The sequence below is a fragment of the Daktulosphaira vitifoliae genome, unplaced genomic scaffold (assembly GCF_025091365.1).
Source record: "Daktulosphaira vitifoliae isolate Bord-2020 unplaced genomic scaffold, ASM2509136v1 Scaffold_4, whole genome shotgun sequence".
In the NCBI taxonomy this organism is placed as follows: domain Eukaryota; kingdom Metazoa; phylum Arthropoda; class Insecta; order Hemiptera; family Phylloxeridae; genus Daktulosphaira; species Daktulosphaira vitifoliae.
In genome coordinates this window covers 3,041,131-3,065,877 of record NW_026099575.1, presented here as the reverse complement: position 1 = coordinate 3,065,877, position 24,747 = coordinate 3,041,131, and the positions used below count along the sequence as shown (strand labels likewise).

The 24,747-nt window shown below is 25.0% G+C and overlaps 5 protein-coding genes across 10 annotated transcripts; 2 read left to right on the top strand and 3 right to left on the bottom strand.

The window, feature by feature from the left end:
- Nucleotides 1-2,111: 2,111 nt before the first annotated feature.
- Nucleotides 2,112-4,125, bottom strand: LOC126903559 (ornithine decarboxylase antizyme 1). The gene is given in 3 exon segments (XM_050681766.1): nt 2,112-2,616; nt 3,560-3,793; nt 3,795-4,125. Coding segments are annotated over 3 exon segments (639 nt in total). The 5' UTR covers nt 3,951-4,125; the 3' UTR covers nt 2,112-2,367.
- A 331-nt stretch (nt 4,126-4,456) lies between these two features.
- LOC126903558 (ribulose-phosphate 3-epimerase) lies at nt 4,457-7,236 on the top strand. 5 transcript variants are annotated; one of them, XM_050681764.1, is made up of 6 exons: nt 4,465-4,890; nt 4,978-5,031; nt 5,588-5,824; nt 6,379-6,478; nt 6,563-6,708; nt 6,787-7,236. In XM_050681764.1, exons 3-6 carry the CDS (start codon nt 5,591-5,593, stop codon nt 6,904-6,906), a joined length of 600 nt encoding a protein of 199 aa, XP_050537721.1. In that variant the 5' UTR covers nt 4,465-4,890; nt 4,978-5,031; nt 5,588-5,590; the 3' UTR covers nt 6,907-7,236. The 5 variants fall into 5 exon arrangements, 4 of the variants coding, with proteins under 4 accessions (XP_050537722.1, XP_050537721.1, XP_050537720.1 ...); XR_007703526.1 differs by having other exon boundaries at nt 4,469-4,890; nt 6,379-6,708; nt 6,787-7,005; nt 7,080-7,236; XM_050681763.1 differs by having other exon boundaries at nt 4,469-4,703; nt 4,783-4,890; nt 6,379-6,708.
- Nucleotides 7,237-7,750: 514 nt separating this feature from the next.
- On the bottom strand, nt 7,751-8,554 carry LOC126903560 (signal peptidase complex subunit 2). Its single transcript, XM_050681767.1, has one exon. It carries the CDS (start codon nt 8,413-8,415, stop codon nt 7,831-7,833), a length of 585 nt encoding a protein of 194 aa, XP_050537724.1. The 5' UTR covers nt 8,416-8,554; the 3' UTR covers nt 7,751-7,830.
- Nucleotides 8,555-14,375: 5,821 nt separating this feature from the next.
- On the top strand, nt 14,376-19,768 carry LOC126903806 (F-box only protein 28-like). Of its 2 annotated transcripts, XM_050682300.1 has the most exons (10): nt 14,376-14,604; nt 14,873-14,891; nt 15,614-15,712; nt 16,066-16,350; nt 16,411-16,659; nt 16,715-16,907; nt 16,977-17,148; nt 17,635-17,691; nt 17,759-17,915; nt 19,306-19,768. In XM_050682300.1, the coding sequence occupies exons 4-10, from the start codon at nt 16,123-16,125 to the stop codon at nt 19,678-19,680; spliced, it is 1,431 nt and encodes a 476-aa protein (XP_050538257.1). In that variant the 5' UTR covers nt 14,376-14,604; nt 14,873-14,891; nt 15,614-15,712; nt 16,066-16,122; the 3' UTR covers nt 19,681-19,768. The 2 variants fall into 2 exon arrangements, with proteins under 2 accessions (XP_050538257.1, XP_050538256.1); XM_050682299.1 differs by lacking the exon at nt 14,873-14,891.
- Nucleotides 19,769-21,791: 2,023 nt separating this feature from the next.
- On the bottom strand, nt 21,792-23,592 carry LOC126903805 (poly(A) RNA polymerase, mitochondrial-like). Its single transcript, XM_050682298.1, has one exon. The coding sequence runs from the start codon at nt 23,528-23,530 to the stop codon at nt 21,857-21,859; it is 1,674 nt and encodes a 557-aa protein (XP_050538255.1). The 5' UTR covers nt 23,531-23,592; the 3' UTR covers nt 21,792-21,856.
- Nucleotides 23,593-24,747: the final 1,155 nt, after the last annotated feature.

Sequence of the window (24,747 nt, the reverse complement as noted above, 5' to 3'; positions counted from 1 at the left end):
AAAAAAATTTGACCTCTGGACTTGTCTTCACGGCGAAAATGGCTATCAAACGCTATTTTCGAGTGAAAATTCTCGATTTTATATTTTATATTATATTTAACTTTATAATGCTATAACTTATTGAAAAGTGTATGTATCCACACAATTTTTTTATGATAAATAATATTTTTTAATANGAAAAGTTTATGGATCCACACAATTTTTTTATGAGAAATAATATTTTTTAATAAACCCTTTTTCATTTGACATACTTTATCTTAATCGAGATATTAATAAGGAACCAGCAGATCAAGTAGCTTTTGGAATAAAACACCAATTTTTTTAAAATTAAACACTATCTAAAGATTTGCATCGAAGCGTTTATTTTTGATAGTGATTTTAATCACTGTCAGTTATCATTATACTTGATCCAACTATACCACGGCACCACTGTGCCGCGACCCCCCTGTGCTGGGTTTTTTAATTAATTTTACAATTTATTTAATGTATCCTGTGAATAGTAAATGAAAAAAAAACGTTAGATAAAAAATATATAGAAAATTTAATTTAAAACAATTTTTCTGTGAACGTTTTATAAAATAAATTAAGTTAATAGTTTCAACGGTAAATATAGAACATTTTCATAAAAGTTATTGTTTTTGAGATAGACAAAAATAACTAAAAATCTACCCTTAGGGTATCATTTTTAACCCTCTTGGAGCACGCCTTAGAGTTTGACAATGATTACCAATTTTTTTTTTTGGGTATTCGAACAATTCTAAGGGGTGGCACTTCTAAATATTATTAAAAAAAAAACCTACCCATGTAGCTTACGATCACCTTAATATACTATTCACAGTCTATTAGTGATGGAATCATAATTATACATAAGATTTATTTATTTTAAAGTATTCTAAAACATATTAATGCATTGATAGGACTTTATATAAAATGTTGTAATAACCGTATAAAATATTGTGCAATAATTGACTCAATCGTTTAGTAAAGAGCTAACAATAGCGTTGAAGATACTTTCTACTTAAAATTAGTCAATGTTTTTTTACATAATGTAATATTAATAATTACTTTTTACAGTAAGTAATAACTAATATAATTCTGATCAGTGAAATTCAATTACTGTTTACAGACAAATCTTCGATAATGGTAGTTCTCATGTTATTGAATATTTAGTGTTCATTTAGGTTTTATCTTATCTTATTACTACTTAATTTATTGCTTAATATTTTCGAATATTATGAAGTATAAAAATAATATGTATCTGAATTATAGTGGTACTATTTCAAGTATTTATCTTAGCTTACTATACTCCAAAAAAAATTGTATACAATTTGGCTGGCATCTAGATATTAACATGTAGCATTTTACTTTATTAATCTTACATTAGTTTTATAATTTAGTATTAATTTTGAGTATTTATGATTGAATCGAGTCCTTCAAGCAAGATGTATATAATTATCTTACAATTTGGGTAAAGTTTTTAGGAAACTTCCTTTAATAAGCAGAATGAATAATATTCTATATAATTTAAGTTAATAGACTAAAAATATATTTTTATTTAAATTATATTGAAAAATTCCCATACACAAATTATTCATCAAAGTATTCATACTTTTATAACACCAATATTGTGATCTTACCTGTGGCACAGGCAGTATTTTTCAATGGAAACAAATACCAAAATAATTTTTAATAACCAATAAAAAAGGATTTAATCCTACAGATATTTAATTTATCCCCAAATCTAACAATATCAATTAATTTGTATGTGAAATTTATTTAGCTAATTGATTAAATTCTATGACTATACGACATAGTTAAGACAAGGCAAAAGGCCTTAGTCATTAGTCATCTTAATATTAAATTATTTTAAAATCTGTATTTGAAAAAATATTTGATAAAAATCATAATGTAAATCTTTAAAAACTTTAAACTCAAAAATAAATTACTAAAAATTTAAGGGAAAGGAATCTAGAAAAATAAAAATTACAATCTAATTATATAGTTATACATTATTTATTTTTAAATGCTTATAAATATAAGTGTAATCTAGAAAAAAAGTTGAATCATATCTAAAAAAAATGTAATTAGTTAATGTACAATTTTATTAAAAAATTTTTTTTTAATTAATGACAACATAAATAACAAAAAGAAAAAATTGAAATAATTATTTTTAATTTTATTTCACGAATAATTTTTTTTTTAAATTAATTTCTAATAATTTTACATATAAGATTAAAATATGAAAAACAACAAAGAGGACAAATAGCAGCATGAGGCAATATTTTAAATACTATTACTGATTTAATTATGCTGTTATTTATTATTTATGGAAAAAATTCTTTTTGAGAGCTTAAGAAGATAAACAATTTATTTTTCGACATCATAAACCATATAGTGGTTAGAGTTATCTATAGCAGAATGTGGGACAATTTTATTTAGACCTGGTGGCAATAAAGTGAATCCCAAGAACATAAAACCTCTGACTAACACATTTCTTTCGGGATGTTTTTTGGCAAAACAAACAATGATATGTGATACATTTAAATACTCTTCTGCGTATTCCAACATTGCCAAAAATCCTTCCTTTGATCCAACTGGTCTTTGTGCATCAGCCACCTAACAAAAAATTTAAAGTCTAACAAAGTAAGAAACAAATTTCAAATTAACTAAGTGGAAAAATAAATAAAATTATAAATTAATTTTCAAAAAAAAAAAGCTACATTATTAAGGATAGTTAAATTTGAGTATTTATGTTAAGATAACTTAAACTAAATTTTTATTTTATGTAAAATCATTATAGAGGGCCTTAGGTCTGTGGCCATAGTACAATTATATTATTGAATCTAGTTGTATCAATTTCATTTATAAAATTTCTTGCATAAAAACAAAATTTTATCTTAACTGTATACTTAAAAAACTATTTTAGATGTCTGTGCTACTGCTCATCTTTCGTCAATAAAATATATAAATTGCAGTTTAAATTTTAATAATAAACCTTTTATAATATGAACAAATTTATTTTGATTTAGCTAAACTATATGGGTTAATATAAATTGTATTGTTATTATTATAATTATAACAAAACAAAGTTATTTTTTTAATTATATAAAACAAAATTTACAGTTTTATAATATATTATAATTGCTTTTTATCAGAGGAGGAGAAAATCAATAAAGTGTTTTTAATTTAATTTAAATTAATAAGATTGAATTTAATTTTTAAAAATTAACTATAGTTTGTCTTAAAATAATTATTCAGTGTTATGACTACACTAAAAATCATTTCCCGTAAAACCATATGGGTGTGTTAGAGCATAATGGGTTAAAAAGGGTCTTAATTAAGTTAAAATTTGAATTAAATTATACTACTACATTGAAATAAGTTTCAAAAAATAATATAAATGCGATCTAATTAAAGATAATTCTGTATTTTAATATTTAACAATTTTTATTGTTATAAAACTATGAAGGTAATGCATTTTCATATATTAAAAATTGATAATGTATACTAAAATAGCATATCTCTAGTTACATTACTTACTTTCATGACAAACTCTTACCTGTATATAGAGCTTACGACCAGATAATATAGTGTCCCATTGTATATCAACATCGGCAGTGATTTGCATTTTAAATGTAATCCTAACCATGTAATGTTTATTGACGTCTTCCAATAGTTCGTATTCTTGCACTGGTTTTAAATCCAGTACAGAGAGCTCCGATTGAATTTTGTTGCCCATGCCGCTACTGCCCTCTCTGTTGCGTTTGGCTACTATTGCGGCATGGGGGGCATCAGGACCACCACTGAGGCCCAGGGCAAAGAGAGATAGAGTACTGAGATGGCTCGGAATCGGTGAAAGAGTTACCGTTACCGTCACAAACAGATTGCCAATTACGCATTATGGATAATAAATTACTACTACTGTTTTTACTACTTGATATCATCTCCATGATCACGTATTACCTTTAAAACCTCCACAGCGAATAATTAGAACAAAAATTTGATTGAAAACTAGTTGAATATCTCACGAGCGAAGCTTCAAACGCAGTTGAAACGATAGAAACGCAAACAATAGACATACAGAGAATTAAGATAGAAAACTCCTCAGGTTTGGTTTTGATCAATTAGTACGTTAACAGATATTTCTGCAGTACTGACGTCACTAAAATATTTGTCCTAATCACTGTTTTTATTATTTTCCTCGGTAGTCTACGAATTATTATCACATAAAATTTTATCCTCCATGAGTTCTCAAATTATTGTAATATCAATAAAAAACAAGCATACCTTGAAGTAAATTACCACAATCTTTCGACTATTGTACTTCACTTCACTGCGCCTTATATGAACTAGATTATTATGATCAAAAGGTCAACCAATCAGGCATGTTTCTGATAATTTAAAGCATATGTTAGATAACAGCTGTTTTACTATGATAAATTTCGCAACAAGTCATGTAATAGTTTTACAACTTTTAAAGATTTATAGATATAAAATGTATAAAATTAGTAACTAAATAACGGACAAAATTACTACGATATTGAACTCTAATATGGTCACACAAGCAAATTATACATAGGTTATATAATAGGAATTTGTTATCAAAAAGTAAATTCTTAAAACATAGAACAAAATTTGGATAATAAAATTTATTACCGCAACGTCACACAGCCTTCGTACAATTCAAGGCTTTAATTTTCAATGTTAGTTTTAGATCGTATTATAGAATGGTCGAGGTATATAAATTCACCTTACCTATTGTAATATACATATCGTTAACAGGAGTTTGGATGTTAATCATAGAGTAATTATTTTATGATGTTAATACTATTGATACCCGAATGTATTTACCGTTGCTTATGATAACAATACAGCAATATCTCAAACGAAGTATGTTGAATTACATTACTTTAATTTTCTTTGAGGTCATAGTTCAATACTTTTAGTATAAGGTTTTTTTCTCATAATTGTTTTTAGGACATTCGTGTGAGCAATTTACGAATTTAAAAAGGAACACCTATTTTATTTCACGTAAGTCCATTTATATTCTAAACCTTAACCACTATTTATTTTCAAATACTAATATTAAATTTTGCTTCTTAATAAAAAAAAATTTTGAAGTAATTTATCCAATAAATTTATTGAACATAATAAATTATTCAATTACACCGGATAAAAAGTAATGAAATATTTTTTGTGTATACAAGTTTTAGGTGAATTCATACACTAATTACGAATCTAGATGTGTGTGAAGTTAGCAATTCCTATATAGCTTCAGATTTTTTTTCATCTCATCTAATTTTCGAAACAATTACTAATTATTTATTAAGCATTAATTAACATATTAAATCATTATAAAAAATGAAAAAAAATATAAATATATACATATTTTTTTATCTTTTCTAATTTAATTTAATGGTATTAAAATATGTGCAAAATTTAAAGCTTATTCATCTGGTTTAATCGTTTTTATATATCTTATTATATATATATATATATGACAAATCAATATTTTATTTAAAGAGGTAGATTTCACCCAATTATTTATTGATATAATAAAAAAATTATATTATTCTATATTTTTCAGAAAATGCCTAAATTATGTTGCAAAATTGGACCATCCATATTAAATGCAGACTTATCGCAACTTTATATTGAGTCACAACGGTTGATAGATAGCGGAGCAGACTATTTACATTTAGATGTAATGGATGGAATATTTGTACCTAATTTGACATTTGGACATCCTGTTGTTAAATGTTTAAGAAATAAATTGCCTAATGCAATGTTAGAAACTCATATGATGGTTCAAAATCCTATTCAAGTAATTAATTTGTATTTTTTTATCATATATGAATTGATAGTATATTTTATAGATTATTTATTATAATTAAAATGTAATTATGTATTAATCAGTAGTAATATTTTAAAAGTAAATTATGCTGCTAGTGTATTCAGTGGTCCAGTCAATTATAAAATTTAATTAAAAATGTTTGCTGGGACACAATCACTAGTTTTCTTTTCAAATATGTCTATAATTCCAATTCACACATGAATTAAGCTTAAACAATAGTAGAACACAACTGATTATGTCTTTCGTTTTAATATAACATAAAAAGTATGTAATAAACAATTTTAGTAAACTACATGTTTTAACTCAAGTGACTATTTCTTAAAAGTTAATATTAGTACTGATTAACTTTGATTTTATAATCCAAATTCATAGAAATTTGTGTAATTTCATCATATATTTATATATATAAAAAAAACTATCGCTGATTAATATTTTCTAAACATAACTAAATTTCTTTAAATGAGTAATCTATAACTCATAGATTATGGTAGTTTCTATTTATTATTAACAATAAATAACCTTAGTGGATTGCTCCCATGGCTGACGCTCAAGTAAATCAATATACATTCCATACTGAACCATGTGATGATGTCCCTTTAGTATGTCGTAAAATTAAAGAAGCTGGTATGAAAGTAGGTCTTGCAATAAAACCTAATACATCAGTCACTTTGATAGAAGACTTTATAGATATGGCTGATATGGTTTTAGTTATGACTGTTGAACCAGGATTTGGAGGACAAAAGTTTATGAAAGATATGATGCCAAAGGTTAAATGGTTAAGAAATAATTATCCCAATTTAGATATTGAAGTTGATGGGGGTGTTGGTCCTAATACAATTGATTATTGTGCAAAGGTAATAATTAAAGAAAAAATTTTAATACAAGTAAAATAAATTTTTTAATTACATTAATACTGTTTTCATTTATTTTAGGCTGGTGCAAATATGATTGTATCAGGCACAGCTATTATTCAAGCAGAAAATCCGCCTCAAGTGATTAAACTATTAAGAGAATCAGTTAATAAAGAAATTAATTTAAATGCTAGTGTATAATAATGTATACTTGTTATAAATGAAGTGTTCTACTTTCAGAAAAAACAAGAAATTCTATTAATTTTATGATTAAATTTAGTCAGGACATTATAAAAAAATGTATTAATTTTTATTATAAGAACTACAATTTTTTTATAAATACTAAATGACTATATTTAACGAATTGTGTATAGATAACGTAGAAGATTCTGTCCAATAGAATTTCAGAGTACAGGTGACCAAAACCAAATAATTGGGATAAAGATAAGGGGAAAGAGAGAGAAATAATTACCATTGTTTTAACATTAAAGTTAACAAATAAAATGAGATAGTATAAAAATGAGTATTTAATTGATTGTCGTATTATTTCAATAATAACAATTTCAATAATAAAAAATATTAATTGAAAGTCCTATAGAGGCTCAAACTGGTCACAAAAGCTGGCAGATATAGATAATTCTTTATTTGCCTTGCCAATAATTAATTTTTTTACAGTTCATTTTTTTGTTTTACTTTTATTAAGTTATAATAAAAGAAAAAGACTATCTCTGCACCGTCCTCAGATATGTTTTTTTTTTTCATGGAAAATCTATTCAATAATTTTATGCTATTTATTGTTCACCCAATCAGAAACAACTAAAGATGCTGTAAATTTTAAACTATTTGTTTTTGCCAATTTTTTCAAACAGCTTTAAAAAATGAAGAAAAAAAATTGGAAAAATAGGTGCTTGGTAAACTAGACTTGTATCAAATTTTTTAATTTGCTTTTGCTAACTAGATAATTTGATAAAATTGATTTGTTAGATTTTTAAAACAAATTCATTGTGAATAATATTAATAAAATAAATTATTAAACAAATAAAAAAACATTTTTAAAAAATAATTTTATTTAAACAAACATAATTAGGAACCTATATAGGTAATTATTTAAACAAAAACTTTGAATTACTCGCTTTTTTTATTTTTCAAAATACCATCTCGCAATTTGGTAACTTCTTGCTCAACTACATTTTCACATAAAGTACCATCCATGTCAAAGAAATGGGAAACTGATTTGGCAATTTCACGTTCCTTTACGACACCTCCAACTGGATCTTTCCTTGTTAGATTCAAATGATAAACACCTGTATGCTTTTTAATAAAACTGCTTGCTTCCCATACAGCATCTGGATTATAACCACTTTCATCTCTTTCTAATGTCACAGCAAATATACCTTTTTCTTTATATGTTGTATATAATGTTATTATTCCCATTGTCACAAAATATAGAGCAACACAAACAGTAAGAACATAACGTGATTTAGGGAATGGGTTGAAGTAATCCCATACAAGTGCATAACCAGCAACCAAAACAGCAAAAGTACATATTAACAAACGACAATCAATAAGAGAAAAATTTTCAACGTGGTTATACTTCGTAATAAAAACTTCTTTGACAGCATCATCCAAAGTATTTTTCAAAGCTAGGTAATCCCATTTGTTTATTGTAATGGGTTTATTTTCACTAGTATTTGAATCGTTTTTAGCCATGTTTTATAATAAATAAAGTTATCGAAAAATGAACTGCTCGAAACCGCGTTTTCAAATTGACTACGTCAGGAAAAAATTGTATTTTTCAAAAATTACACGTCTTCTTAAAAACCAATAACCGACTACCAATTTGATGATTCGCCAAACATAATAAACTATGATACCGTTATCAACATAAATAATAAACAGTGTAGGTGTTGTAATAAAAAATACAATATCAATATAATGTAAAATAAAGGAAATTAATTTTCATAGAATAGATAAAATCTTACATATTCTGTAGTATTTCTTGTTTTAAATTCAGTCATTAAATAATAGATAGTAAATAGAAAGAAATTTCGTCCAAGATTTCTCAGTGAGAATGAAAGGAAACTATTGTTAATAAAATGGGGATTTTCCTAAAATTTTTTGTTTGTCAAATATTTAGTTTAAAAAAAATAAATTTATTCCATTGCCCGAAATACCAGCTATTTAAGTTTTTATCAGGAATTGAACAATAGTTAGTACCACTTAATATGACAAATTATACTATCCTCAGTCTGAAGGTATTTTCTAAAACCCTAATGTTATCGGTAATTACAATTTTACAAATAAATTTATTTACAAATAAATAAACCTGATTCTGTGTGTGATTTGTATATATATTTATATATAAATACAAATGATTTTTCAAAATTTTTCGAGGAAGGGGGAGATAGGCTAATTTTTATATTAGTAGCAAGTCCCACTACCTTATGCATAGTATAAAGTATTTGCATACTTGAGTTACGAATACTTTTTTTTAATTATATCAACTCTAACAATTATTTTTACTCTATTTATTAAATAAAATACATTACTCAGCCTACAAAATTTTAATTATTCACATTTTGCATTATAAAATTAATTTATTATGGAAAATATTCCTAAACATGTTACAAGCACAAGGAATACTTGAAAAATGTATTATACATTAAAATGTTGGTATTTAAAATGAACGTACATTCCTCAAAATTTTTGAGTATTGAAAATTATATAAATTGCATGATTTGGATTTATTAATAATGTTTTTAGGTTAGATAAAGGCTTAAAAAAGTATTTTCAGAGTATTCTGCATAAGTGTGATATTTTGTTAATCCGTTAGGGGACAGCAGAGTAGGAAAAATTTTTGAGATCTGCGGATCGAATATACCATCACTCTATTAGGGTACAAATGAATTAAGAATACGTATGAAATTTAAATGCACCAAAAATTAAAATGCTGTAAGTGACTAATGAACTGGGTATTACTAATGGTTGTTTCTTTATGACAAAGGTACAAGTCACAGTTCGTTTGTTTTTAGGAGCCATAAAAAAAGCATTGCATAGATAGTAGCAAATTAAAATACTTTTTATCGAATAGATCTTATTCCCAATGGTGAAATAAACCCCTGCAACGACTGTATATCCAAAATGAATCATTTTTAGGATATGAAAAACTTGTATTACACAAGTGCATTAGGAATTGGAGTTCTCTTCCAATTTTAGTCGTCAATTTCTTAACACGAATTTAGTGGAATATAGAATCTCAAAATAAGTTTAATTTATAAATTCTTATAAAAAGTGCAACTTTATCATATACACAGGGTTTAGTGTAAACTTTTAAAGGGGTAAAGTTTTAATGTTACCAACTTTAAAAATATTTAATATATTAAAATATATTTAAATATATTTCTTACATTTTAAATAATTTTGTTTATAATAATATAATATTACTTACAACTTTTACATGAAAATAACCATGAACATAAAAAGTACACGTTATTTAATATCATATTAGAGCGATTAGCAGATTTTAATAATACAAGTTTCTTAATAAACACAAAATATAATTAAGCAATAAGTCACCGTAAAAATTTTTGGTAACCTTTCTATTATTCTATTGGTATTTTTGTGAAGATTAAAATATTATTAAAACCAATAATCCACTAGTCTCGGATGAAAATCTGCGTGCAAATATTTTCTGGATGGCTTGAATTCGATCCAATCCAATAGGAAAATTTAAAAAGCCGAACACAATTCAATCTTCTGATTGGGCTACAATTTTATAAAAAATATATACCAGTGTCACTACCAGAAAAAATTTTCAAGGGAAATTATTTTAAATAATTTAAATAATCTTCTTTTACTTAAAAATCAACTAAAATTAAAGCGGGGTGTATTTAGAACTACTTTTCAGGGGAATATTTCCTAAGTTTTACATTGAGATATTACTAATATTTATGTGCTTTAATTAATTAAAAATTACTTATTTATTAATCACTAAATACAAAAAACTTGACATGACATACTTTTTAAAGAATAACCCGTCATCATAATATTAAATATTACTAAACGATCAACTATGTCTCACAACATATTGTTTATCATTTTTTTTATGGGTAATAATTTATGTTATGATTTTATAAATAACATAATAGCTTGATACCTAATGACATAGAATATTTTGTCGTATATTTATAAAACATCTTTAATTGTTATCGTGTAAAGAATTCATTGGCCCAAATTAAAGCTTGCGTCAAGTTTACCTCTCGTTTTAAAAGGCCTAGAAAATTAAGCTCATTAGCTAAAAAAAGGATTCTATTTTACCATATAAAAGTACTAATAGCCCAACGGAATTATTTTGAACCAAGCATTCATGTTTTCAAGTTTCGGCAATGATCAACTAAACTTCCCTAAAAAAATAGGTAGGGTAAAGAAATATCTCTAAAATTTTATATTACCATTCTTAAATGCATTATTAATGTGTATTCTTTGAACACAAAAGTAGACTATTATCATTTTTTAATGATTTTTTATAATTATTATTTATTATAGATGAATATTAATGTATTATAGAATACAACTAACAATATAAAGTTAAAAAATAAAATATGACACCGAAAATTTTACAAAAACTTCATATTTTTATTTACACATATAAAATAAGTCGTAGGAACAAATCTTTTTTTTTTTAATTTATACAACATTACATAAACTTTATTTTAATATTTGTTTGAAGCTCGGACTGTTTCCAGAACATTTTTATTAGTTGAGTTGAAAATGGTTAATTTTTGTGTAAAAGTTGTTATTTTGAATTACCCCTCTCTATGGACAGGCAAAAGGCCAGATTAAAAAAAATATTTTTGTTTCATTTTTCAAAAATACATTTTTGAAAAATAAACGGAAGAAAAATCGAAATTTACCGATTTTTAAAGTCATAATTTTTTGGCGATTTCTCCCATTTACAGGAAACAAGTGATTTTTTTCAACTAGACACGATTTGTGTATCTTTTAACATATCGCTGAAAGAAATTTGTCCAGTGAGAGATGAGAAAAAATGACGACATAAACAATAAAAATACGCATAATAGTAAAATACATACTATCTCAGCTTCCCATCGAAACTAAAAAACAGCTTTAAACAATAGGTTTCTATAGTTTATTTATAAATAGTCAAAACCCTTTGACTTAGCGATAATAATTAATTTCTAAAGAAAAAAAAATCGTATAAGAAGTTAATGAGAAAAAAAATAAAGGTCATCGAAAGACTCTTAAGTTAAAATATCGAAAGAAATTTCTTATCCGGTGTTGATTGTACTGGGTCCTCACGATTTTAGTATATTCAAAAATAATAAAAGAATCAAATGACTCATTAAATATTATTTGTATTTAGCTTCATTTCATTCATTTTAATTTTGATACGAAGCTGATAAAGTTTTTTTTATGTGTATATATAAGTAATTGATTTATTGTTGACCACTGTTTTTTTTTAAATAATAATATTTTCGAGAATTTTTTTTGATTATTTAAGTAACATTTATTTCTCGATTTTTGAGTGGTTAAATTTTTTGTAGAACTATCCCTTATTCCTTATAAGGGTACCAACTTTAAAATTTTAATGATAACATACAGTTACTAGTTTAAATATTAGAAATGATCAAACTAAGAAAATAGCTGGACGATAACAACTTTTTGAACTAGTATTTCGTAAGTTATTAACATTTTTATATTCAAGAGGAAGAATGAAGCCCAAAATTTTCTAGTAAAAAAAATACTAGCACCCGCTCTTTACTTCCAATAATTTCTTTAAATTTTTGAATTACTGGTCCAAAAGCTATTATCGACGAATCAATCATTTTCTTAGTTAAATTATCTTAAATATACAAAATGGTAAAATATGTATGTTGCCATAAAAAAATAAAGTTTGTACCCTTATATGGAATTAGGGATGAACCTAAACAAAAATTTACTGGTCATAAATCGTACTATCTTAAGCCAAAAAAAAAAAAATTCTCAATGTTATTACTATTTTAGAAGAAATTTAGCGGTCAACAATAAATTAATTATTCCGTACATATTCTTTTTATTTCCATCGTCTCTAATGTTTAGCTTTATACTAGTAAGCCAAAATAATCTGAGTAATATGAAATTTAATTAATTATATCGAAATATCGAAAACTCTTTTTTAGATTACATCTTGGTCTAGATATATTTTTTTTTTGTATTGTCCAAGAATTACCCCAGGCTTGTAAAACAAGACACAAACTAAGTAATTAAGATTCTATTAATTGTTTGTTTATCAAATTAATCCGTAAGAAGAGTACACAGTTCCATAGATAATTCTAGTTGAAGACATTGCCTCTAAAAATTGAAAAAATTTCCCTTGTATCCCATCGTACATAGAGGAAATCCCTCAAAAAATTACAATTTTTAAATCGATAAAATTTGACATTTTTTTAATTTTCTTTTGCTTAAAACTGTCATAATTTTTTGAAAAATGATCGTACCAAAATATTTTTTGTATATAGAAACTTTAGGTATTTCCCTTTCATTTTATATCAAATTTTGAAAATCTGACCCTTTACTTGCCTACATAGGGATAAACAAAATGGAAACTTATTCACAAAATTCAATGTTTTCAACTTTACTTTTGATAATGTTCCGAAAATACAGCGTTCTTTAACATATGTTAAATTTAGGCTTATGTTATATATTAAAAAAATTTGACCCGACGACCTATCTTCTATGCGCAAATAGTAGTCCGATTTATATTAGAAATATTTGCTAGTTCTAAATAGATCTCGCAAATCTTCTAGATATCTATGATGCTTTTCATTCGATATCTAAATTACACAAGGGACAGGGATGTTGACCAAAATACAAAAGATATTACGTTTTATCTGAGAGTATAAGAACACACAAGATTATTACTAAGTATATGTACATTTTTAAAATCTAAAATTAATAAACGCTGTATTGCCCCCAAAACAGTAATGTCTTATAAAATAACTATTATAAATTTTACATCATAATATTATAGTTACAAAGTTAAATAATGATCACGAAGCGGATATATGTGTATTTCTAAATTTTGTTAAGTTACACACCAACAGCCAATAAAATTTTTTAATAATTTCAGAACTTAATATATTGCTATCGAGGTTACAGTATTGGGCGGAATTAAGGATTTTAATAAAATATTCGATATTTCTAGGCTACTATATAATCCTATGACAAAGTTGCACAGACTTGGAACTCTTCAAAGTTGCTTAAACATAATTTATAAATGCATATAATTCGTATAATTATAATTAATTATGCGTCTTAATAATAATTATAGAATCACGTTAAACATTGTGTTTTTACATCTTTAAAAAGCTGAACTAAAAGAAAGATTAATATCAAAATTAAATAATTAAATTACGGTTGATAATACTACAGAAAAATCTTTCTATTAGCTAAAATTATAAAAAAACGTTGAAAATGTTGAATTTTTGAATAAGATAACCTTCTGGAGGTAAAGATTGATAGTGACAATAAAAAGTATAATAAAGCCCACTGAAAATTGGCAACACTGCTGTATGTCTTTAGGATATACCCCTCTACAATCTATGTCAAGCAAAGTAAGTACGTTTCCTCACGTACAGTGTGGCGCGATTGAGTTCAAATTATATTTCATTTGTCCAACAGTCGACTATTCTAACGCAGTTTGGAGCTGGTACTTTACGTGCCAATCAACAGCCTTGCTCCTCCACCCCTCGTCACACGTCTTTCTCTGCCGCTTCCAAGTTGGTGGTCGTTACCGACCATATAGTAAATACATTATTAGCGTCGAGGTATCTATTAAAACTATGTGCAAATAAACAAAGTTTTTCTAACTACATTGATTTTGTCCAAGCAGACTCGCAGGTAATGTGAAATTAATTTATGTTGCATGTTAAATGACTGTTAATTATGATTTAGTTAATTATTTGAGTTTTTGTTAGAAAAAAAAACAAATCAATTTCTAAACTTTCGTCATTGTTTCGAAAATGAGCGTCATAGCGCGGGAGGCTATATCCGGTGATGGATTCCGTTTATATATTCATCAGGCCTATAAATGATTTTATTTATATAATTATCTTCAATTTTAAATTATTATAATGTAATATTAGTATTTATGATTATATTATTTTAGCTTCAATGCGAAACAGAAGGTATTGGTTTTTGTTATTTTCTTAGCTGATACAAATTTGTATTGTTTGTTATTGTTGTGAATAGTTTTAATCCATTTATCACTTTATTTTCAAATACTTTTAGTATTTGAAAATAATAATAATAATAAATTTTACCTTAAAATAATTGTAATTGTTTCATTGATACTGTTAATTAAATAAAAAGCTTTCATTACAAATATTTGTTGAATAATTATGGGCTTATAACAAGTTTTGTATTAGTATTATATGCGAATAGATTAATAGAATTCCTTGACACATAATACTAAGTGTCTGTCATTACCCATTTTAATATTAACAATTGTGTGTAGCTTGTATATATCATAAAAGTTAATTTAATTTTTTTTTTAATTGACTGCTTAAAAATCCATGACTTTAAATTTAAAAAAGTAACGTTGAAAATATTTATTTATTGATAACTGTATATTTCTCTTTCATGAAGATTATTGTGAGTTATCTTATTCTGTTATTTTATTAGGGTTAAATATTTAAATTATTGCAATATAACATAAATTAAATTTCTGTAAAAGAAAAAAAAATATTTTTATGTTAATTGAAAATAATTTTTTTTATTGAGTTAAATCCAACTAACTAATAAAGTTGTGTTTAGATTTTAGTTATATGTATAGTGTGTATTATTTCAATAATTTATATAACTTAATTAATTTATACTGAATATGTTTAATTGATATACTTATTTATAGAATTGTTAATGCACTTATGAACAAATCTAGTGAAAACTATATCAAATATGCTCTACATTTGTAATTATTAAAGAATAAACATTCCTCATTGTTGTTAAGGTAATATCTTAAATATAAAAATCTATTAAAAAATGTTATTGAATATTGTTGTAAATAATGTGGTATAATATAGATACTGTAAAAAAATTACACGAATAGTATCAGTATTCATTCTATAATATTTTATCAATATTCAGTTTTTGGATATATAAACTGTTCAGTAATTGAAGAAACGAATTTCTATTGTTCTCGTTGTTTATAACAATGGATGTGTTTCTATACTTACTGGACATACTATATAGTAATAATGAATAAAATATAAATTTTAGTATAAGGAACATATTTCATAAACTTGGTAAATTTGTCTTGAATGTTAGTGGTATAAATAAGAGTTATGAAAAAAATTTTTGCAGATTAAATAAAGAAGATTTGTACAGTTACTGCATAAAAATTTGCTTTGAAGTTATAAAATGGTAGCAACTAGACAACAATGTAGTGGAAGTTCTAGTTCTGGTACAAATAGTAAGCTAACTGTATTACCTAAACCAGAAAAAAATATTTTGGTTGGTAATGTGATTACTTGTGCACCTTACAACTCAAATCAATCAAGTCAAGTGAATTTATTAGATCTACCCTATGAAGTGCTTGAAAAAATATTGTCTTATACATCTTTTAAACAAATATCTCAACTTAGAGCAGTTAGTTTTTTTGATTCAATCTTTTTATCATTATATTTTCTATATTAAATTTTATTTTAGGTATCTCGTCAACTCAATGTAATATGTAGTACCATACTAAATTCAACTTTTCAGCGGTTACAAAATCAAATGTTACATCGATTTCAAATTATTAAAGCTAAAATGCCACGGCGTGAATCTGCTAGACGACAACATCCTTTAGCTTGTGAATCTGATATTGTTGAAACTCTTCACATGAGATTACTATTATTGCGTATGGCATTTGGAAAACATATTGAAAGAAAACATATATGTTTTTTTGCAGGAGAGGTAATGTTTAGAAATAAATTTAAGTTACTATTTTTAAATTATTATTAACTATTAGATATTGGATGAAGTCTATAAAATTTTACATTATATCAAAGTAACTAAAAGTTTAGCAAGACCATATAAAGTAACTGATGAGTTATTTGATTTGTCTACTATGGCTATGGAATATTTTCGGGAAAGGATTGAACCTACTCTTCCTGAAATCAGACTTTTTGCAAATGATTATCATGAGTTCCCATCCCCTCTAGGTAACTTCTTATCTATTTATAAATTAAAAACACTCAATATGTTATTTTCATGAAAATTGTATGTTACAGGACCTTCCAATAATAGAACTTTTACAAGTATGTGTCTTAGGAAACGTAGCTTAATGATAAGAGAAGGATCAGTTTCAAGTCTTGAAAGTAAACGAGCCTCATCTGAAAGTCCTCAGTGTGGTGGGTCAATGCTAAGAAAAAATGTTTGTAAAATTAAACAAGGAATTAAAACGTAAGTATCAATTTAAAGATTTAAAATATAAGAAGTTGTTAAATTGAACTTTTTACATGATATTTTTTGTATTTATTGTGAAAAAAACTCCTAAGCAATTTATTTGTAGGTAAACAGAAGTATAATTTTTGACAATGCATTTTTATAAATTTGTCATTTTTGATTAAATATTCTGTTAGTAATTCACAGAAATTAAATATATCATAGTACTTTTTCAGATAAAATTGATTAATAAATTAACTGTAAGTCATCGTAAAAGTAAAGTAGCCTTCTAATCTTTCTTTCTGGATATACCTTGTATTTTCTCATTAATAATGACTATAAAGGTTTTTTAAAATAATAATCAAAATTCTAATTTTTCATGCTTCTTATATATTAATTACTCTGTAAAATAAGATTTAATCTGATATATCCAAATTGTACTGTATGTTATAATGATACATTTTTTACTTGATCTAATAACCTTCAATTATTTTTTATTACTAGCTCGCAAAACTGTCATTTAGAAAGAGACTTTTTTGATTTACGAAAGCAACTACGCAAGTAAGTCTTACAATTATTGTAAAAAAAAAATGTTTATTTATAAAAATTATTATAAAATTTTACTAAGATCTACAACTCATGTTGGTAATTTACAACGGGAATTAAAACAGTGTAAATCACAAATAGCTGATCAACACAAAACATTGATTGAATATTCAAATAGAATGGATGAATATGACAAGAAAAATGAAGAAACTAATAGGAAATTTAGTACATTGTTGCAAGTAAGAATTTTTACATTTTCATTAGCTTAAAGCTAACTAGACAAAATGTATTTTTCATTATATACTTATAATTTAAAAGGTGGTGGAACATAATATAAGTATAAGTAATAAAATCATAAATCAGTACTTGTTAACTATGACACTGGTATTTCTGTAAAAGTTATATAATATTTATTCTTCCAATTATCAACATTTGATTTGTAACTAGTCCACTTTAGTTGAACTGGTATAAATACTATTTACCTGTAGTTCTAAATCTAATTTTAATATAAAAAACTCAATTTTAACAATTAAAGTATTGATCTAATTCAAAATTACCATTTTATAGTTTAATAATTGAGGGTTATTTCGCATCAGACAAATTTCAAAAATATTCTGAAAGTTAGGGAAAGTCAGTGAACCTGTGATTTTATTTTCTATATTCTATACAGCTTTCATCAATATATCAAAATGTTATTTTATTAAAATTTGTAGAATGCTTAGACATTTAAGTTTTATAATACATCTAAGGTATTACCAGAATGGTAGACAAAAGAGTTATAACATTTTATTGAATTAAACAATATATTTAAACATATTTTAATTTATTTTATTTTATTAATATAATTTTGTAGTGTACTTACTAGTATTATAGCTTACAATTTAGTCTAATATTTTATAAAAGACTGTGAAAAAATTTTTTAACATACATAATTAAGCAAATTTAGAATAGGTTTATAGTAGCAGTCATAATATAATTTTTACAGTGGGATTATCACTATTTATTTTTTGGTAAAATTTTTGTCTTGTGAAATCTTAATATACTCATTGAAGAATTAATTACCCTTTAAATTTAGTTGGATTTTATTAATTACCAGTAGGCAAGTTTAATAACGATTCTGTTATTTTATTTGGAAATATGGGGTGTTGTATGACAGTAGATTATTCAGTTGTGGCCTTAGTTCTGATGTTCAGCTGCTTTGTTTTCTGTTGGTTTCCGGAAGGGTGACTATACATGAACTTCAACAATGACACACCTTATGCTTTTACTGGTTCTACAATTATAAAGATCAACAGCTGGTTTAAAAATTTTGTCAAATTATTGTAAAATAGAGCCAACCTAAAATTGTTGAGATAGAGGCTAAGGAAATGATAATGATGATTTTATTTGGAAAAATGAGTTAGTTTCACAATTAAAAATGTGCAATAACCCTGTAATTGTAGTAGTGTCAAAATTAATGTATATTAGTTATATGTTCTTTATTGTGTATGTCAGGTGATATCAATATTACATATTTTATTTTTATATTTTTAACTAAAAATGGTATATTTTATTTACTCTTACAATTATTCTATTATGTATGCTTTAAAAAGAAATTATGAACTAACTATTAAATATGATATTTTACAGGAACTTAATAAATGTAAAACTGAAATACAATATTTACAATCTGCATCATCTTCATCTACATTGTCAGTATGTTCATCATGTAATAATACATCAAGTAATTTATCATTAGCTATGGGTCCACCAATATTGAATTCTACTGTTAACTCAGTGCGAACAAGATTGCATAACCAAGGCGAACAATCATATCAAGATACAGTTGAAGAGCCATTATTACAAGTTGAACCATCATCTGTTGAGGAATCAAAGAGTGCTGACGAACAAGAACCATCAACTAGTACTGGTTTGAAACGAAAAATGGAAGTTTCTGTACCCAAAGTTACTAAACGTGTTAGGACAATAGTAAAAAAAGTACGAAATACAAATAGTATAAGCTAAACATCAACTTAATTGAATAATGTTTAATAAATTTTGTTAAACCGAAACAATCTTTTACATTCATAGACGTAATGAAATGTCCAGTTAATATTTAATAATTAACAATTCAATTTATAATCAAAAATCAGTAAAATAAATTAAATATTTTCTTATTTCTTAAAAAATTACATGAAATCATCAATAAAGAGTTTTCAGTATCATTATTAGTATATTCAATTATTTTACTAATAATTATGTTATGTTTGCTTAGATTTGTTTCGATAAACCTTTTTATTCTTGCAACTTTAATTTAATTAAAATAAAAAATTACTTATATTTTCGCTTGAATAGTGTGCATTTTAAACTAAATTTTGAGACGTAACATACATTTTGATTATTAGCAAATTGTTAAAATATTTATTTTCTAGTTCTCAATATTATGTCGAGTGTTATATATTGATACTATTACAAGTATTTTACAAATTTTTATCTATTTAGTAATTATTCATAAAATAGTATAACTTAATTCATATATTTTTAATTCATTTTTATCAATTTAGACACAAATTGTAAGTGAGAATATATTTAAATATATATGTACATGTGTTCAATTTCTTGCGAGATAACCAAAATTTATAACTATTTTAAATAATGCATGTACATATATATTTATATATATCCTTATTGGATCGTTTTATTATTTTTATTATGAATAGATGAATGTTCGAACATAATGAAACAATGGCAATATATATTTATATATATATATATATGATTTTATTAATTATCTTGTAATGTTTTAAGACTGTCAATTTTTTTTTTAATAATTAATATAATTAAAGTATTTGAATTCATGATAATTATGTTCTTTTCATAAATACTATTTTATAGATTAACTGGTTGAATTATGCATTGTATTTCAAAAAATTATTTGTTTTACAAATTTCAACTTTGAATCTTCTTGATCTTGTCTTGCAATGATATTAGTTATACTAAGAAAAATAATGTTAATATCAGTTGTTCAATCAGAACAATTTCATCATTATTATTATATACTGTGGAGACAAAATTAAGTTATTTTAAATAACTCAGAAATTTTATATTTGTGGCAATAGTAATAAATGGCAGTATATTAATCATTTATTGGTGTTTAATTATTTAACTACATAATATTCATATGACAGTAAAAATAACTTAACTGATTTCTTCTTGTAACTGAAATGTATAGTGTTGTTACAATTATTTTTGAATTTTCTATAAATTATAAAATTAAGAGTAGTTTTTTATAATGGGATTTTAAAGATGAGTCGGACTTTTTCGAAGAACTTATTTGTACACCTTTGATAACATAGCATAAATTTTTGTTTAACATTTAACTGTAAGTTGTTTATCTTGTCTACTTTTTGACAAGAAAAACCTATAATTTAATACTGACGGATTATTATGTTATGTACAACATTAGTTTCAAGATGCAACATAAATATTCAACAAGAATCTTCATGTAATATTGTTTTTAACAATGGTTAAATAAAAAAATTCCAAATATATATAATAAATGTTTTTGTGCTATTTACTTAATTAATTTGAACTCTACAACTTCTAAAACATAAGGTACAACTTTATTTATAATTTAGTTTTTTAACTTCTAAATGAAAATCTATTATATTCTAATAGATATTAATCTTGGTGTGTTAAAATTGATTTCTTTGCACTATGTGGTGTGTCTATATAGTATTAGCTGGGGCGTCTTAGTCAAATCTGATAAAACTAGTAAAAATGTTGTAATGTTATTTATAATTTATGTTCTTGTGTTTATGCATATTCTTTTTCTTTTTTAATAAGCGAGTATCTAAGGGTTATTAGCAATGGGATAACCAGTAATGCTTTCAAAAGAAAGCTGAAAATTTTTGTTTGATTTAACATTTAAATTTTGTTCAACAAAATTTTAGGGACATCAAATACAAATTGCTCTTAAGCCCTGAAACCCTTAATACGCCACTGCTGGAGAATAAAAAACATAGAGAGACATTTAAAGAGTTAATCACCTAAATTAAACATTTATTAAAATTGTTAGTTCAAAAATATGTTAGCCCTCTTAAAATTTTTACCAAATATAAAATGATGAAACAAAATCCTTTACAAGTTTTTAATAAAAACAAATTTATTACATATTATGTTAATATAATATACATTATTTTTAAATATTTTCTTTACTTGAATTATTTAACTGATGCTCTATCTCTTTATGCTCATTAGGTGTATCATTAACAAACAAATCTTTCACAGTTACTAACCTATTTAAAGTATTCTGAAAATTAAAACTTGCTTGTTTGTTAAGTTGTTTATATGTTTCACAAGTTCTGAAAAGATCAAATAATTTAAATGTTTTTTGATTAATAATATGAGAATCAATTGTCCATGCAGCATTCCTTAGCTCAATTCTAAACCTTTCCGTTTCTTCTAAACTAACATTTTTACTAACATTAAAATTAACTTCAAGGGGGTTAACAATATACATAGCATTATATTCGGGTTTAGGTATTGTAGTGCCATAGTTTAGAGACATAGCATTTGTATTGAAGTCATAAGACGCATAATATTCAAAAAATCCTTGTAAAAGTTGTTCCAATGTTTTTTTATTTGAAGGTTCATGACTGAGTTTTGTTATATCTCTAAGGAAAGTACAATTTACGCCATCATCTGTAATTTGCACATCATTGCTACCTGCTAATTTAGCTAAATGCTGAATTGAAGGAATAATTTTTTCTTGTTGCAGATAAAACAATACTAATAATGTTAAAGAAAAATTTGTTATCCATCTACCTGGAATATCATTTGTAATATTTACTTCCTGAGCCCAAATTTTAATTGTAAAAACTAAAGGCCTTACTCTAGGATCAAAATTTCCCAAAATGTAAAGTAATTCTGACATATATAATGCAGTCTCATTGGAAACAGATAAATCACATTCTACACCAATAAAATCTTGTGAAAATTTTACAATTGGTACTTTAGCTTGAGAAATACGTTTAACTTTAGAGCATCCTGGTAAAAACAATTGTAATAAATCTCCTAATAGTTCAATATGTCTCTGTGTTTGTGTTCTACTGTTATTGGACATATATTTACCATGAAATATCAAACGACTATTTTTTTTCTCTTTTAATTTACTGTTCATTATGACTAAATCAATATCTGAACCAATCTTTCCAAAACTATTGACTGATGACCCAAAAGGTAGAACTTTTGTCAGAGGAAATATTCCTTTAAGTGCATTTTCAATTTGCATTGCTGTTAAAAATCTTAATCTAGTACCAATATCATTTAACTGAATATTATGAAGCAATTGTATCATTTGGTTAGACAAAGATTTATCTGTATCTAGCTTGATTGACTTTATAGTTGGTTCAATCATAGTTTCATAAGTTTGGAAAGAACAGCCAATCCCTTTATTCATTATTATATTAGGTTTTTTATTTGTATTAGAACGAAACCATAGAAAAGGAGACTTAACAGCAATCACATTTGTATCTTCAATATGAGCACTTTGATTGAGTAATAAATCAACAGAATTTTGGTCTTTAAATTCAGTAAGTACAAAATGATTAGTACCACTTAATTGATAATGGAACATTTCTTTAACTGAACCAAACTCTGAACAATAAGAATATAAATCTGAACACGAGTTTTCTGAACACACCTGAACTAAGATACTTCGTTTGGATTGTTTCCGACGAAAGTGCATTAAATCATTATATACAATAAATTTTTTGCTGTAGATGATATCAGATTTATACCTAGAGACTTTATGACCAACCACAAATTTAATATTTTTATTGTAAACATATTTTAAAAAATATACAGTATTCATTATTTTTTTAAAGAATATTTTATACTTCACTATACATATTTAAAAACAATCCTTTGATTTTAGTTGATAACAGTTATCATAATCCGATACTAACATGTGATAAACTTCTCAATTACTGGTAAATATATACTTATTGAAAAAAAATTTCCGCTTTTATTAGTGATATACATATATTTATTTATTAGTTACATACATTTCATGATTTATTGGCTATAAATTACTTTTTAATATCAACCTTTATAGCTTATTGAGGTATAAACTTTATTTTTTTAAATAACTATTCCAATTTAACTAGCTTATAAAATAGAAAATGATCTAATTAAAAATAATTACGGGTTAATAATTTCTTTTGAACTAATCAATCAGAAATAAAATATAGGCTGGAGAGAGACACGGATATAACTATCTATATCTTTGTTAGGGTGCGGAATTATATACATTTAAATTTTTGTTTTAGTCAATTGAAGAATCATGAGTTTATGCAACTTTGTGATAGAATTATATAGTAGCACAAAAATATTTTTGATTTGGGGAGGGTCATAAAACCTCGAAAACAATATATTACTAAATTTTAAAGTCAAATAATAAAAATGTATACTAGCTGATAATTAAGAAACTTAATATAATTTTGGTACATAATTTTACTTGGTATAGTGTATCATGACGATAAAAAAATACACTTAGTGACTGAATTTTTTGTAGTGATCTTAGGCAAAGTTTAGAAAAAATATTCGAGTGAAGGATTTTATTTTTAAAGAGACTCCGTGTATAGCTTATGTGCCCTAATTTAGTTACAGATAGCATGAAAACTACTAATTACTATTCGTATAGTCTATCCTAATAGCTAAAAGTCACTGATAATGTTTTTGTCCTCACGTGCCTAAAATACAAGAAAATGGCGAATTTATAGAAAATTGCATTGGGGTGTACTTAGAGAGCAACACCCGTTGCTCCCTCTAATACCTATTCATATAATACAAAATAATGTATGCCAATTACGTCTAAGTCCCTACGTGTTTGTGAGCATAACTTAACTTCAGCACCCCAACATTATTGCCTTAGTTGCGTCCATGACCTACAGTCTTGTAAAATTAAATAATTATATATATTTTAATTATAATTTATAATATAGATATATTTAACTTTTTTATTATTTGATATAATTTTTTTTAACAACTATATATCATAAAAACATATCGTATAAAAATTTGAAAACA